This window comes from Schistocerca serialis, chromosome 10 (genome assembly GCF_023864345.2).
Source record: "Schistocerca serialis cubense isolate TAMUIC-IGC-003099 chromosome 10, iqSchSeri2.2, whole genome shotgun sequence".
Lineage (NCBI taxonomy): Eukaryota > Metazoa > Arthropoda > Insecta > Orthoptera > Acrididae > Schistocerca > Schistocerca serialis.
In genome coordinates, this window is record NC_064647.1 from 109,563,682 (window position 1) to 109,581,180 (window position 17,499).

The 17,499-nt window shown below is 39.6% G+C and overlaps 1 protein-coding gene across 3 annotated transcripts in view; it reads left to right on the top strand.

Moving 5' to 3' along the window:
* The window catches only part of LOC126424875 (uncharacterized), a 137,771-nt gene that overhangs the window by 73,560 nt on the left and 46,712 nt on the right, over positions 1-17,499 (top strand). For all 3 annotated transcript variants that reach the window (XM_050087702.1, XM_050087703.1, XM_050087704.1), the window contains one exon: positions 16,389-16,596. In XM_050087702.1, the coding sequence (XP_049943659.1) occupies positions 16,389-16,596 (208 nt within the window). The remainder of the gene's footprint in view (positions 1-16,388; positions 16,597-17,499) is intronic.

Below are 17,499 nucleotides of genomic sequence, written 5' to 3' on the forward strand. Positions count from 1 at the left end.
CATTGGCCACTTGGAAACACCTGTCAATAGTGCATCTCACATTTCCGACATATTTCTCGGCATCCACTTCCGACAAAGCATTGTGTTACGCAATAACAGGATTTGTGAAGTGACTTGCTGTGTTTGTGTGTTGCCTATAATTGAGTGGTAGACGGCGGCCGATGTGACGACACTGCAACGGTAAGCGATAGACATCAACTACCAGGTAATTTTAAAGAGACTGTAGTCCCCGTCCTCCACCTGCCTCAGGGCCCTTCCCTGCTCCCACTCTGGCCCCACATGTGCTCTCTATATCCTCAGCTCACCTGAATAAACCATTCCCCCCATCTCCACCCCCACTACCCCATCTCTCTGTGCCTCGCTCCCTCCCTGTTATTGTTACTTGAGAAATGTTTTTGCTTCAGCTGTTTGTTCTTTTTTCTGCCCTGAATGTTAACAGCTACCTGTATGTTATATTGTTGGCAGTGTTAATTTATAGTTGCCCATGACTAGTGGTTCTTCAACATAAAGCGAAGGGCCACTTCTGCAGTCTGTTGGCTTGAATATCGTGGTTTGGAAGATACTGTAACAAACATTGTGTGTTCTACCAAGCTCTCCACATTCACATCTGTCTCCATTATGAAATACATTGTGCAGAACAATTTGTACACACAACAGTCAGTGTCATTGTCCCAGTCCATTTGCCTCGTGTTGGTTATCCAGGTCTTTCATAGAATTTTGCTCATGATTTGGTCCTCTGCAGTCTTGACTCAAATGCAGGATGGAGAGACTTGAAATTTTGTTGTCTTCATCAGATGTAAAACAACTGTGTTCTCTGTTTGATGACAAGGGTTCCTGGAATAAATGAAGAAAGATAATGATAAAAACAGCACTGATAGAAAAATTAATGATAAAATAAAGAAATAAGAGCTGCATTAGCGTGGTGGCTTTTATTAAAAGTGTTGAAGTGACCGTAACATGGTCATCAAGCTGATTCAACACAACCAACATTTCCTGCTTGGGGAGCATTATAATTTACTTAATAATTTAAATCAGCACTAACACTTGTAATTTTGTGTGTTTGTGAACCCAAACTACTACTACTTTCCTTATTATTATTATTATTATTATTATTATTATTATTACTACTGCAACTCCTTACTCTTATTTGAATCTCTAGCTTGCAGCTTTACACAAAAATAAGAAAAAGTAGCTCCAGACCTTGGAACTGGGGCTCACAAGTTATAATATATTTTAAAGTTTATTTTAATTCTCAAATTTGTTTTATTTCAAAATAACTGACCTGTTTTTCCATACACTAAATTCATTCGTAATGGCACTGCTTATGAGTAGCAGTGCAGTTACAGAAAGTATGTAAGCAAACATAGTCAAGAACTTGCTGAAAATGGAGTATTGTTGTGTGAAGCTCTCTTAAGTTGAAAGTGAAAGAGCAAGTTATTTACTAACTTCTAGGCACCATTGCCCACTCTAACTGCCTGCTTCAATTTGCCAGAAGCTTATGATTATGCATTGTAAAGTTAATTTGATTAGTTTTTCTTGTGTATTTTGTTTTCACTAGCTGTACATCCATTAACGGTTGAAGATTTAATCACAAAAACAACCCCTATCTCTTTTTGTTGTAACAGTTTCAGCACATCCTGGTAGCCATGCCTAAGACACCATTTCCATTAATCAAATCAGGCAGTAACAGCTCATGTGCTGAGTTATTGCAGCTCAGAGATACGGTGGTATTACAAAAATAACCCTTGTCAAATATGTAACTGACAGATACAGGCTTTGTCATTTAACGGAGCATATTTAGTGTAAAGGCTGATTAATTGTAACCTGAATATTTATCACCTTCCTTGCAATTGTTGGGGTCTTTGCCTGGTGCTTGCCTGTGTTCTGAAAAGTGTGTCCAGTGTCATAAAGAAAGATGTCAAGAAAAACATGTTGGTGGAGAGTGCATGTAAGCACTGTCTCCTTTCTTTTCTGTGCTAGTACTTTTTTCCATCTTGTCTTGTTGATAGTAATGTTTGTACATGAACTGTACCTATACTCATTGGGTGATGGTACAAAATATTGTGACACTGTCAGTTGACTACAGTTGAACAAAGGGAATAAATTTCCACGAACCTTATGCTGTTTCTTGGCCATTCAGACCATACTGAACATCTCATATTCTTATTTACACTACTGGTTTCTCATTAAGTCATTCCATAAAAATCTGTCTTAAATGTATCTGCCTGAAACTCTGACTGTGAAGAAAATGCAAGAAGTATTTCTGGACAAGTAGCAAATTTATTTGCCCTAAAAAGTCAACTGAAGTGTTCAGAACTTTAAATTTATTATTGGGATATCTTCCATCTAGCCCTTGTTCAACATCTGTCATACTACAGAAGCAGATAACTGTTGTTTGTGGTGAAGAAGCCAGATTGATTGTGCAAGCAGTAGTTCACCTGAAAAAATTTGAAGTCCTTCATGAGCCAAACAGACTTTTCAAGTAGAATGCAAAACAGTTGTATTTTTCAATTAAATGCAGAACTGTTTTATTTTTTTAATTAAATGCAAAATCTTCATGCACTTTAGCTAACAACTAATGGGATATTTTATGCACCACATATATGACATGTGTTTGGTGTTCTGTCTTTCCAGTGAGGGACCCATAATGTTAAATTATCGTGAAGGAGTTACCAAGAGGCGCAGAACAAAGTGATCTCTTTCAAAACTTGAAAAATACGCAACATTTTCACAGAGATTTAGATTTAAAAGGAAGTGCTGATCTGAGTAAAAATTTTGTCATGGTTTTCTTTTTTATATAAGTTAGTGCATAGTTTGAAAGGGAGTGCATAGTTTGAAAGGCCACCCTATCACTTTCCCATTAGAGATAATTCTTTTTTTGGAAAATGATTAGGATTTCTTACCTATTTCACTTAAGAAACAAAAACACAACATTTAAGTTCCAGATGACTGGCACACAGTACTTACTCTTCTTTGCAACAAGCTGTAGCTTTCAGCATATGAAAGGTAGACTCTTTCATTAATATTCAACATCAAGAAAGTTATTGACCACCACTTCAAACTATATGGAAAGAAAATATACTGAATGGACTAAGTGTATTTAAACAAGACATTCAAGAGCTAATTTCTGTGTGGAACAATTAGACAAGACCTTATCATATGACTGCGTTTCTGAACAAAGTAGAAATTGCACATGAGTTGACATCATCAGCTATACAATGGAATCAAGATTAAGTAGTCAGAAGCTGAAGACCTCAAGGCTCTTTCTGTTTTCTTGATGAGTGAGAGAGAGAACTTCTTCAATATACTAACAGCCTGTGGAGTGGAAGAAGCTGGACCATTCTTGGTTGTGGTTCAATCTAACAACAGACCTAGAGAAGACAAGTGAAAGTTAGATTTGTTCAGTTCTGTTCATTTTTTAATATAACTTCAATTTGTCTCCTGTGTTGCATTAGCATACCGTGATGTAAGTGAAAATGAAATGGCATGTGGCTGGGGCCTCCCATTGGGTAGACCAACTGCCTGCTGCAAGTCTCTTGCGTTGATGCTTCTTCAGCGACTTGCATGTCAATGAGAATGGTATTATGAAGAAGACAACACAACACCCAGTCACTGAGCAGAGAAAATCTGACCCAGCTGTGAAGCTAACCTGGGCCCTTTTGCGTGGAATTCTGCCACCAGCTAAATTTTCTCAGCCAATGTCAGTGAATACTCTGCTTAAAAAAACATTCATTGTATTTAGACAGGAAGGTAACTTAGTATTAGGCCTACAACTTTGTTTCCACCATTCTTTCTTGAAGTTCACGGCTTTATTTTGAAAAACGTGGAAACAGTTTGTGATGGAAAGTATTGGCCATCACTGGCCACTACTTTTCCCATCTTTTGAGCAGCATACAAATCCTACGGTGGGCAACTGCGTATCTTTTGAGGAGATTTTTGAATCAGTCCAGTTTTACACTTGTTAGTACAGGGTGGGGCACATAAAAGTGGCCTGGAGAAGAGAGTTGCAGACAAAGAAACACGTCAGAAGAAAGGAAATACAGTACTAACATGACTATAGAAGATGATGAAAGTGACCACCATTCATCTCCTGGCACTTCTGGGCCCTGGTCAGCAAGTTGCTGGCCTGCTGGAATTGCTGCAGTCACATCCTAAATGTTTTCTGCTGCAGTTCTTGAAGACTACAAGGGTTGTTACGATAGTTTTGAGGCGTCCCCGCACCAAGCAATCACTGACAGATCAGGTGACCTGGATGGCCAGCCATTGCCTATGCAGATCCAGGTGGAGTATTCGCCCACATGGTCGATGTGATATGTCACTCTCTCGTGACAGGCGTCAGGTTGATTTGGCAGGACTCTGGACTGCAGCTACTTTTTCTGGTGTGCAGGCATGTTTTGGAATATTTTTCGACTTGTTCAAAACACATACTGTCTGACGCCATTTTCGATCTTAGTGCTCTTTGCTCGCACTTTGACACCATTAAATTTCTCAGCAAACAACTGACCACAACATTTCCACAACTTTTTCATGTAACTCTCCACAACAAACGCCCGCTGCTCGCACTATGCTTTGAACCAATGTGGATCATGTGGCTGATGTACACGGGCTGTGGTTATATGCATACATTCTCGTCCAGTTGTATCGGCTCATCTGGACAACTTTTTAGTTGCCTCACCCTGTATATCCAGAAGTGGTGGCAGCCAGGCTGCATGTAATTGATCAAAAAAGGTGGTAGTCAGAGAGAGCAGTCTCTGGAGAATATGGCTTCCATCCAGTCACTCACTGATCAGTGTGGCCTGGCAACGGAAGACAGCAAAACAAAAGCTGAAATTTTAAATTTAGCATTTGAGAAATCTTTCACGCAGGAGGATCATACAAACATACTGCCGTTTGAGTCTCGTACAGATTCCCGTATGGAGGACATAGTGATAGATATCCCTGGGCTTGTGAAGCAGCTGAATGGGTTGAAAATAAATAAATCGCCAGGTCGTGATGGGATTCCAATTCGGTTTTGCAGAGTGTACTCTATTGCATTGGCTCCTTACTTAGCTTGCATTTATCGTGAATCTCTTGCCCAACGTAAAGTCCCGAGCGACTGGAAATATAATGAATTTCCTTGAGACAGAGAAGTTGCTGTCCATGCATCAGCACGGCTTTAGAAAGCATCGCTCCTGCGAAACGTAACTCGCCCTTTTTTCACATGATATCTTGTGAACCATGGATGAAGGGTATCAGACGGATGCCATATTCCTTGACTTCCGGAAAGCGTTTGACTCGGTGCCCCACTGCAGACCCCTAACTAAGATACGAGCATATGGGATTGGTTCCCAGATATGTGAGTGGCTCGAAGACTTCTTAAGTAATAGAACCCAGTACGTTGTCCTCGATGGTGAGTGTTCATCGGAGGTGAGGGTATCATCTGGAGTGCCCCAGGGAAGTGTGGTAGGTCCGCTGTTGTTTTCTATCTACATAAATGAACTTTTGGATAGGGTGGATAGCAATGTGCGGCTGTTTGCTGATGATGCTGTGGTGTGCGGGAAGGTGTCGTCGCCGTTGAGTGACTGACTGTAGGAGGATACAAGATGACTTGGACAGGATTTGTGACTGGTGTAAAGAATGGCGGCTAACTGTAAATATAGATAAATGTAAATTAATGCAGATGAATAGGAAAAAGAATCCCATAATGTTTGAATACTCCATTAGTAGTGTAGCACTTGACACAGTCACGTCGATTAAATATTTGAGCGTAACATTGCAGAGCGATATGAAGTGGCACAAGCATGTAATGGCAGTTGTGGGGAAGGCGGATAGTCGTCTTCGGTTTATTGGTACAATTTTGGGAAGATGTTGTTCATCTGTAAAGGAGACTGCTTATAAAACACTAATATGACCTATTCTTGAGTACTGCTGAAGCATTTGGGATCCCTATGAGGTCGGATTGAGGGAGGACATAGAAACAATTCAGAGGCGGGCTGCTAGATTTGTTACTGGTAGATTTGATCATCACGCGAGTGTTACGGAAATGCTTCATGAACTCGGGTGGGTGTCTCTAAAGGAGGCGTTCTTTTCCTGAATCACTACTGAGGAAATTTAGAGAACCAGCATTTGAGGCTGACTGCAGTACAATTTTACTGCCGCCAACTTACATTTCGCGGAAAGACCACAAAGATAAGATAAGAGAGATTAGGGCTCGTACAGAGGCATATAGGCAGTCATTTTTCCCTCGTTCTGTTTGGGAGTGGAACAGGGAGAGAAGATGCTAGTTGTGTTACGAGGTACCCTCTGCCACGCACCATATGGTGGATTGCGGAGTATGTATGTAGATGTATGGCAGGTGAGGTGTTACTTCCCTTGTCGACATTCCAAAGTATGATTTGACAGGTTTTGAAACTAGAGGTTGAGCATTGTCATACAGCAAAATCACCTTTTCATGTCTGTTACTGTATTGTGGCCATTTGTCTTTCATTGCTTGGTTCAAATGCATCTGTTGCTTTTGATAACAATCTCCTGTGGTTTTTTTCAGTCTGTTTCAGAAGCTCATAATATACGATGCTGAACTGGTCTCACCAAATACAGAACATGACCTTTGAGCCATAAATATTCAGTTTGGCTGTCAATGTGGAAGCATGGCCAGGATGTTCCTTTGATTTCTTGCTCATAGGATTATTGTAAGAAATCTATTTTTTGTCCCTGCTTACAGTATGATACAGAAATCCCTTCCACTTTTGCCAGGCAAGCAGTTGTTAATGAGCAGACACTACTCAACATTTCTCAGCTTCAACTCTCATGGCACCCAATGTCCTTGCACGTGTATCATTCCCATGGGTTTCAAGTGTTTGAGGGAAAAGGCTTGTTAACTGTTCCCAACAATTGTGCTAATTCCTGTTGCGTTTGGCATGTGCTGGGATCATGTAACGTCTATAGTTCCACATCTCTGAAAACTCTCTCTCTTCCTCTGTCATGCTGGCGTTCCACATCAAAATTACCATTCTTGAAGTATTGAAACCATTCTCTGCATGCTCCTTCACTAATAGTTGTCTCACCATAGGTTTTACCCAGCATTTTATGAGCTTCAATTGCGAATTTCTACATTTTAAAGCAGAAAATTAAGACGTCTGCAAATGACTAGAATTGGACTTGTAAGGTAATATATTCAATCAAGAATAACTTCATGACACAATCACAGATTGTGTTAAGTTTACAAATTCCAAAGCTTATTGTATGATACATGCAACCATATCCGGCACCACCACTTTAACGCTACTGCCATCTATTGGGAAATGGCAGAAGCGAAGTTGTAGACATAATACAATTTAAAATGAATGTTTTAAGTATGTTTAGGAAGAAGAGTAAAAGATGTAATTGAGAACAAGACAATATGCAGAGATGTACAACGTTTTGTCGTTACTGAGAATTATAAATTTTTGACAAGGGTTGTTTTTTGTAACCACCGCATTTTAGTGATGATCTGCACATGTGACTTCTACTCGTATCACCAAACACCCATATTCTTGTTGTTTCACTAACCAAATATTTATTTATTTGTTTGTAATAAACTTTGGTTTATTTTTTATGTTGACGTCCAGTTTGTTGACATTTATCTTATGTTCCGTTTCTTTTCAGTTGCTCGTTTGTTGTTTATCAACTGAAGGTAGTAGTTCATTGGGTGACTTGGAAACTTGGCACATTCACTTGTACTTGGACACCAGAGAATTCTAAGCCAGTATACAATGCCAGAAAGCAAATCTTAGTTTGTAATCCTAGAATATTTGATAAAAGAAATTAGTTAAATCATTGGGGGAGATGAAAATTTAATTCTGGTTAGGTACTGGAATTTGATAGGATACAAAGAAAGAATAAATAAAGTAGTATCAGAATGTGTACTAAGGAAAACGAATGAAAGGGGAAGCTGGTTGATAGAATTTTGGGTAGAGTAAAAGTTAATCACTATGAACACTTGATTCAACATTTATGAAGGAAAGTTCTGTGTGTGGAAGAGACATCGAAAAGTTTCAGGTAGATTATGTAATGGTAGGACAGAGTTTTCAAAACCAGTTTTAAATTTCAAAATATTTCCAGGGGCAGGTGCGACATCTGGCCACAATTGATTGACTATGAGCTGCAGAAATTGAAACTGAGGGAAAGGTAGGGATTGAGGAGTCTGGACAGGGATAAGTTGAAAGAAACAGAGGCTGTTGGGGGAAGCATTGGACAACAATTGACTGAAATTGAACAAAGGGACACAACAGAATAGAAATTGGTAGCTTTGAGAGAGGACATAGTTAAGCAAATAGACAAAAATAAAAGGCCTAGTAGGAATCGTTGAGTAACACATGAGTCATTGAATTTAATTGAAGAACCGTGAAAATATGAAAATGAAACAGGCAAAAGTGAATACTTATAAATGAGGTTGATTGAAAGTGCAGAATGGCTGTACAGGATTAGCTAAAAACAATGCAAAACTGTACACCGTGATGACAAAAGTCATGGATAGTGATACACCCATATACCAACAGCAGCAGTATTACATACACAAGGTATAAAAGGGCAGTGGATTGGCAGAGCTGTCGTTGAACGCAGGTGATTCATGTGAAAAGGTTTCTGACATGATTGTGACTGCACAGTGGGAATTAACATACTTCGAACTTGGAATGGTAGTTGGAGATAGATGCATGGGACACTCCATTTCGGAAATTGTTAGGGAGTTCAGTATTCCAAAACCCACAGTGTCAAGAGTGCCTAGAATACCAAATTCCAGCATTATCTCTCACCTTGGGCAACGCATTGGCCAACAACCTTCACTTAATGACAGAGAGCAGCAGTGTTCGTGTAGAGTTGTCGGTGCTAATAGACAAGCAGCACTGCGTGAAATAACCACAGAATTCAATGTGGACATACAACGAATGTATCCATTAGGACAGTGCAGTGAAATTTGGTGTTAATGGGTTATGGCAGCTGACAACCAATGCGAGTGTCTTTGCTAGTAGCGCGACACTGCGTGCAGCTCCTCTCCTCGGCTTGTGACATATTGTTTGAACCCTAGATGACTAGAAAACTGTGGCCTGGTTAGATTTGTCCTGCTTTCAGTTTTTAAGGGAACTTGTATGTGAATAACACTCAAAAAATCGATTTTTTGATTTTTGTCTTAAAAAATTCTCCGTAGTTTTCTGAACGAGAAAAATTTACTTCTAGGGAAATGGACCACAGAAATTACCAAAACTAGAGGAGATTAGAAATGGCTGCACGCACCATGACATTCGCATGGCACACAGTCAGCTCTGTTATAAAAAATTTTTTGCTCTCCTTTGTTTCGTTTTTATGACTTTTTAGTCCCATTAGTTGGCTTTACAGTTGCTTATCTTTAGTTTATTCAGGGAGTTTAGTAATTGTTTGCTGTTGTTTTGGCACAAATATTTTGTTTACAGCAACGTAATAGTGTGCGCGGGTTTCTTAATGTGTGCGCGGGTTTCTTAATGTGTGCGCGGGGTTCTTAATGTGTGCACGGGGTTCTTATTCTACTTCAAAGCAATGGGAAACATCGTGCTAAACAACATAAATTTTATGGGAATCAGTTCACCAAACAGATTAACTCTGCTAATACTGAAATACAACATGATACAACACTTGAATCAGCTTAAACTATTCCAAGTGCTTTGAAGCTAAAACTGAAATATTTGGACAATGGGCGTGACAGTATTCATGCTGATAAAATAAACACACCAAATGTTGATTCAGTTTGTGTTATTGTGGAACTCTCTGCTCTCTCTGAGCTAATAAAGCAAGCTTCACAGTGTAAGGAGTGTGGCAGTAGTGTGGTGTGAAGGTAGCTGAGGAGATACGTGCTAGAAGAGGTTGTACATCTAAATTAAGAATTGTTTGTGATTTTGTGAGTCAAGCGAGTGTTGTTATACTTGTGGCGTAACTAAACATAGTGTATAACAGATATATTAAACTTGCTTATGCTATGAGATGAGGTGTACAGGCAAAGGGTACAGAAGCGCACAAATTTTCTGTGCTCTTATGGACTTACCTCCCCCTACAATGTTTGACAGCTGCAATAAATAAAATTATTCTACAGACTTTAGAAGAAGTAACAAATGATAGTATGAAAAATATTGTTCAGGAAAGTATAGGCATGAATGACAGCGATACATGTATGTCTGCAGCCCTGAATGAATCCTGACAACGAAGAGTCATTGGTCATGGCTGCAGTAGTGGAACTGGAAATCATGAATTTTTGATTAATTTTAGTGGTTATTGTAGAGGGATGGAATCTGAAAGTGTTGTGAAGATATTTCACAGGTCACTGGAGAATTGTGGTTGGATGTATATACCTTACCTAGGACATGGAGACTCAAGAGTGTACCAAAAAGTTTGTGACTCCAAACCTTACGGTGACACAAAAATTGAAAAAATGGAATGTGTTGGACAACTCCAGAAAAGGTTAGGTAGAAGATTGAGGAATTTGAAGGGAAAGAAATTAGCTGATGGTAAGAGCATTAGTGGATGCGGTGGCTTATAGGTGAAGAAATAGACAGGTTGCAATATTATTATGTACAAGACATAAGACAAAATAAAAATGACCTTGAGAGAATGAAAAAGGCAGTATGGGCTACCTTCTTTCATAAATCCTCCACAGATGACAAACCATGTCGTGTACGCTGCCCACCTGGCAGTGATTCGTGGAGTGGCTACCAGAGGGCTGTTACTCAAGGTAAGACCTACAATTTTAAACAGTCTTTGCCATTTGCTATAATGGAAGCTATAAAACCTATGTATAGGGATCTTAGTGACACAAGATTATTAGAGAAATGCTTACATTGTAGGACCTAAAATCCAAATGAAAGTATCAACAATTGTATATGGCGACGGATACCAAAAACTATTTTAGTAGGACTAAATACTTCGAAAATAGGTGTGCTAGATGCTGTGCTATGTTTCAATGACAGTGAAGTGTCAAGACTTAATGTTATGGAGCTGATGGGAGTGCCTGGTGGACTAAATATGCACAGAACTCTAATAGCCATTGACTGAAGGAGACTCTTCGAAGCAGAAAAATCAGTGTTGCAAGCCACCGAAGAAGCAAGAATAAGAAGAAGAAATGTGAAAAAGAGAAGGGAGGAAGAACAACACATAAAACAAGATGAATATGGACGTGGGTTGCATTAGTGCCATGCAGGCTGAATAGAAAAAGCAAGTATTAACTTTAACTTGAATTTTCCAAAAGTTAAATTGTTTCGTGTTTTCGCACACTTTGGCTAAAAACTATTAAAAATAGAGTGCTGAAATTTTTTATACTGCCTTAAAACATGCTTAACTAAAAAGTAGATTATTCTTGGGACTTAACTTTGAAAATAAAATGCCTCTTTTTTTTTTTTTTTTTTTTTTTTTGGAAGAAAAACCTTGCATTCATTTCCAGAATTTTTGATAATCATATTTGAAATTTTTTGTGCCACAAATTATGACAGCACCATCTTTTCGATAGTCTGCTTTAAAGATAATAGAGTAAAGAACTTACACGAAAAAAACTGTCTACTTTGTTTGTATTTTTAGTAATGTGTACCTATGACGTACATAAATAATTAGTGTGGTGTCACCGCCAGACACCACACTTGCTAGGTGGTAGCTTTAAATCGGCCGCGGTCCATTAGTACATGTCGGACCCGCGTGTCGCCACTGTCAGGGATCGCAGACCGAGCACCACCACAAGGCAGGTCTCGAGATACGGACTAGCACTCGCCCCAGTTGTACGGACGACGTTGCTAGCGACTACACTGACGAAGCCTCGCTCCTTTGCCGAGCAGATAGTTAGAATAGCCTTCAGCTAAGTCAATGGCTACGACCTAGCAAGGCGCCATTAGTAATATTGCATGTATCTAAAGAGTCTCACTTGTATCGCCACAATCTCCAGATGTACCAAAAGGATGGATTAAAGTTAAGTATTCCAGAAGCTACGTACTTTTCTTTATAGCATTCATAACGTATCCTGTTTCAGACCTCACGCAATCCTGCTTTAACTTAGCGCGTGCCTTTCGGCTTCCTCTCATTGTGTCTAGGCTGTCTTGTCTAGACACAACAATTAGCATACTTTATTTCATTTGCAAAAAAAAAATACAGTTAAAAAATGTGTGAGAGTTAAAGCTGTAGTTCATACATAAAAATGTTCTCAAAAGATGTCTTAAAAATTGTAAGCATTATATGGGCTTACAAATCTTATGCTTTGAGATACACTATTCAGAAAACTGACAATTTTTTCAAGGTTTCCCCTGGTATTCACAGACCAGTCCCCTTAAGGGCTGATGGTAATGTTAGATTGTGACGCAGACCCCACTAAGTCATGGGCCCAAGTTGTCAGCAAGGCACTGTCCAAACTAGTGGTAGCTCCATAATGGTGCGAGCTGTTTTTAAATGGAAAGGACTGAGTCCTCTGGTCCAGCTGAACCGATCATTGACTGGAAATGATGATCTACTTGCCCAGACCATTTGCAACCAGTCATGGATTTCATTTTGCCAAATAACGATGTGATGTCACCGGCGCAAAATTATTTGTGACTGGTTTGAAGAACTTTCTGGTCAATTCAGCGAATGATTTGGCCATCCAGATCCCCCAACATAAATCAGTTCATGTAAATCATCTTGCACCGGGAACACTTTCGCGATTGTGAACAGCTGTACAGGCATCGTGGCTCAGTATTTCTGCAGGAAACTTAAATGACTTGTTGAGTCCATGCCATGTCGAGTTGCTGCACTTCATCAGGCAAATGGAGTTCCAACATGATTTTAAAAGGAATCACATAGTTTTGTCACCTATGTGGAAAAGTATTTTTAAGTTTGTGAAATATAAATGTTGCTATAGGGGATCAGGAAAAAAGTGGCCTTCGGAGAAAAGGGAAGTCATCATTTGAATATAAATATCTCACTTGGTAAGCCAGTACTAAGAAAAGTAGAAATCTGGGTGGGCAATATGAAAGGAAAGAACTTAAAACAGTTCTACGGAAAAGAAAGAGAAAATATGTGAAGACGAAGATGAGAAGAGAGAAAAATTCAACAGAAAACTGAAAGACCTAAATCAAAATGAGGCCTCTAGAGCAGAAGACAGTCATCAAAATGATTGAAATCCTTGGGAGACAAAGCTATTCCAGCTGGTATACAGTGTATATATCACAGCCAACAAACCCTCAGACTTTAAAAAGAATGAAATAATTAGCATTCCAAAGAAGCAGGTGTTAATATTGCAGAAGCATCAGTTTAGTATCGAGTGTTGCAAAATAATAATACAGATTGAAACTTCCTGGCAGATCAAAACTGTGTGCCAGACCGAGACTCGAACTAGGGACCTTTGCCTTTTGCGGGCAACTGCTCTACCATCTGAGCTACCCAAGCGTGACTCACGACCCATCCTTTGAGCCTCAGTTCTGCCAGTACCTCGTCTCCTACCTTCCAGACTTCACAGAAGCTCTTCTGCAAACCTTGCAGAACTAGCATACAGTTTGAACCTGCCAGGAAGTTTCATATCAGCGTACACACTACTGCAGAGTGAAAATCTCTTTCTGGAAATGTCCTCCAGGCTGTGGCTAAGCCATGTTTCCGCAATACCCTTTCTTCCAGGAGTGCTAGTTCTGCAAGGTTAGCAGGAGAGCTTCTGTAAAGTTTGGAAGGTAGGAGGCGAGGTACTGGCAGAAGTAAGGCTGTGAGGACGGGGCGTGAGTCGTGCGTGGGTGGCTTAGATGGTAGAGCAGTTACCCGCAAAAGTCAAAGGCCCCGACTTCGAGTCTCGGTCTGGCACACAGTTTTAATCTGCCAGGAAGTTTCATATCGGTGTACTCTTCGCTGCAGAATGAAAATCTCATTCCAATAATACACATTATTTATAGAAGAATGAAAAGACTGGTAGGAGATGACATCAAGGAAGATCAGTTTGAGTCTGAAGAAATGTTACAATATGTGAGGCAATAATGACTTAGAAAAAAAATTAAAGAAAGACAAACCTACACTTTCGCATTTGTACATTCAGTGAAAGCTTTTTACAATGTTGACAGGAATGCACTCATCGACATTGTGAAGGTGATAGGAATACAGGGAGTGAAACATTATCTAAGATAAATTCTCCACTATTGGGGATAAAACTGGATAGGAAATACAAGTATATTACATTGTTGAGACCTGAAATGGCAGCCACTTCATGTAACTATCATATTAAGACGTCACCAGTGTCTTACTAAGGATAAACTGGAAAGTATCTCAGTAATAGTCGTCTGCAATTCGTCTGTATGTTGGGTTTGGCTTCATGCTCTTGCTAACCTTAAAATGGCACCATTTTCTTTGTTTATGGTAGTTTTAAGCCGTATGAGAGCAATTAGTTTTGTGTTGCAAAATATACATGACTGCCCTACTGTTTCTTTGGCACCAAAAGACATCGTCCCCCCCCCCCCCCCCCCCCCCCCCCACCACACACACACACAAACACACACACACACACACACACACACACACACACACACACATACATATCCACCCACCCAAACCTTAACACACTCCACTATATTGCAGGTGTATTAGCAGCAGAAATCCATTTGTAGCCAAATGAGCTGGGCTTGCAAAGAATAGGATATGCGTTCACATTCAATATTTATGCCAACGTTATATAGATTAAATGTTTCTTAAAACTGCTGCAAAAAGTCCTCTTTTGTTTTGTTCTTCAGTTTTTATTATTTCATTAACCAGTTTCGAACTGCCTAACAATTCATCATCAGATGGTACATATTATTGATTGTTCACAGCAATGTGGGAGTTGTGTAGAGTTACTAGTAACCATTGGGTAGTTATTGGTGCCCACAGTATTCTGGAAAACATAATAAATGTTTTCCAGTGAAGTTAAATTTACTGCACATCACACACTTAGCCACACGTAACATGTTTTACATGCTTTACACAGTGTAAGTAAACCAAGAAGTTTTTTACATTTTGTAAAGCGTTGTGCTGATCCTGAATGATTGATTAGTGACTATTGGTGAAGCAATAAACAATATACACGTTAGTCATAAGAACCACAAAGGTAGTAGTGCATAGCAGGCACAACTACCGTAGAGTGTGTCTGTGATGGATCCCAAAATATCTCCGTGAAGAGCACAAGAGGAATCAAGAAATTGTCAGCATCTGCTGAACTGTCATGCTAACAAAGGTGAAACATTTTGGAAATGAGCCACCACCGAAGACGAAATTTCAAATCAGAGTGTAAATGCTAGATTAAGGCCTGAAATTACCTGAAGTTTCTGTCGAAGAGGAAATTAAAGTTTCAACATTCTGGAGCAAAAATGGTGCTCTCAGGGTAGTCACCCTCCTTTTTACAAGGACCAACTCTGAAACATTGCTAGAGAAAAAGGGTCAGCAAGAAGAGATATACATAAGTTATATGCCTTACAAATACGAACCAAACACAGGTCAAAATTTTGATTGTCAAAGTATCTTCTTCCTTTTGCGTGGCAACTTACTGCTGTCCACACTGTCTATAACTACATAATCTTCATTTAGAGAAGAGGGACCATTCTGCATATAGGACTATATCTCACTCCATCGGATTAGCATTTGTTTATTCTGCCCAAAGACGGCTGTCGATTCACATATGATTGGGAGGTGAAGGAAGCAGTGTTTATCTTCTACGCAACAGAGACATTCTTTTCTGTATATGGGTAAACTTTTGCAACTGTGGACCATGTGCATTGAAAAACTAGGGTGGCTATACTGAGAAATGATGGCATTGTAAATTTTTTGCTATTCTCGTAATAAACATGAAAATTTAGTGCGGATGATTGTGGGCTTGTAATAAAAAAGTAAATTCATGTAATAAAAAGGGTTGAAAAACAATTGGTTTGCTAAGCAAGTTAGAAAGTAAGGACAAAGGGCTTTTTGCATGACTAGTGCAGAACACTAGGGTAAAAGGAAGTACTGCACATCAACAGAAAAGTTGCATTCGAATGCATGTTAGGCCAGGTATAGTGGGGAAGGAACAAGTTTTGCAGAAGTGAGACCTTTAAACTTCCCATTACTGTTGCAGAATACATGCAGGAGCTGTACAGATGGTGATTACTGGGGCTCCTGTGACTATTTACATTACTCACCATTGCAACTCCTGCAGCCTGCCTTGCTGCGAGAACGTTTCCAGGTAAAGACTTGTTCTAGGATTAACAGATGAAAGAGTCTGTCTTACTGTAGATGCACAGAGGGACAGATGAGAGTAGCTGGCAGAAATATTGTTGACTTGTGGAACTAACTTTTCCAGTTAGGAGCAGAGTGCTGGATCATCCGTTGTAAGATTTCTGCCTGCAGTGAATTATTGATCATTATAAATCAGTTTTTTTGAGACCCCATTTATTATTTGTTGTCACTAGATACTAACCTGGTTGAGAAACCTACAGAGGCAGGTGGGAAGACAAACAGTGGTAGCGAATCACAACCTGCACAAGTGGAGGATGGAGAAAAGGCCAAGTCACAAGGCCAGCAGAAGGGTCTGGGATCGGATCCAACAGTGAGTCGGCAGAACGCTCTAGAACGCCTACGCAGGATGGAGTGGCAGCGGAACAAGACAGAGACTGTCAGGTTAGTGATTTCTTCATTTCTTGAGATACCTGTTGAGAGGAATCGGGCATTCTGCTTTATCACATTGACATTAGTAGCCTGCCTTTGTTGTAATGTCCAGTTACGAAGTGATTTAATGTCAAATATGTGTAATTGTTTCAAAAGCAAATTTCACTTGAGAAAAGTATAACATTATGAGACAGATTTGCTGAGCTGTACATACCTTGTGGTGAAATTGCAGCACACCTCTTCCCCAGTAGAGATTAAATTTGCATGTAAGAAATAGCATGTGGCTATAAAAGTAGAATGCTATTCCCTTCTTTGCGTTATCATAGTTAGCATGTCACTTTCACACCATTTGTTTGGAGAAAGAGAACATACAAGCAGCTTAGCAGTTTCTTGCCCCACCAGAACAGTATACTAAAGTCCTAATAGTTCTACCAACAGGACATATTCGACGGCCCCAGCACAGAAGTAAGCATGCAGATCTTGAGTTTGTAGTTGTTGATGACAGCCTTTTATCTCACCTAAATAATGAAGGTCATAGTTTATAGGGATGACATTTATTTTCATTATAACTATATTCAGTAAGAGAAAAGACGAAATTGACTTCTACATTATATCATAGTCACGTATATGCCTGTCAGGATCATACAGTAAACCATTGGCCAGTTTCATTAGCCAAAATTCAATCCACTTTGTAAGTAAAAGTATGTTTTACAACAAACCAACAGAGAGTAAGTCCGATTCATTAGGCAGTTTAGAATCTGTTGTGGAACACTTCCACTGCAGTGCAAGGTGTTAGAGTAAGCATTATAATTAGTCCAGTTTGCACAGTATGACCTCTGTCTATGACAGCCAGAGCCAACACTGTTAACCAAAACAATATATTGATCACTGTGCACTTCACTGATGACATTGCAA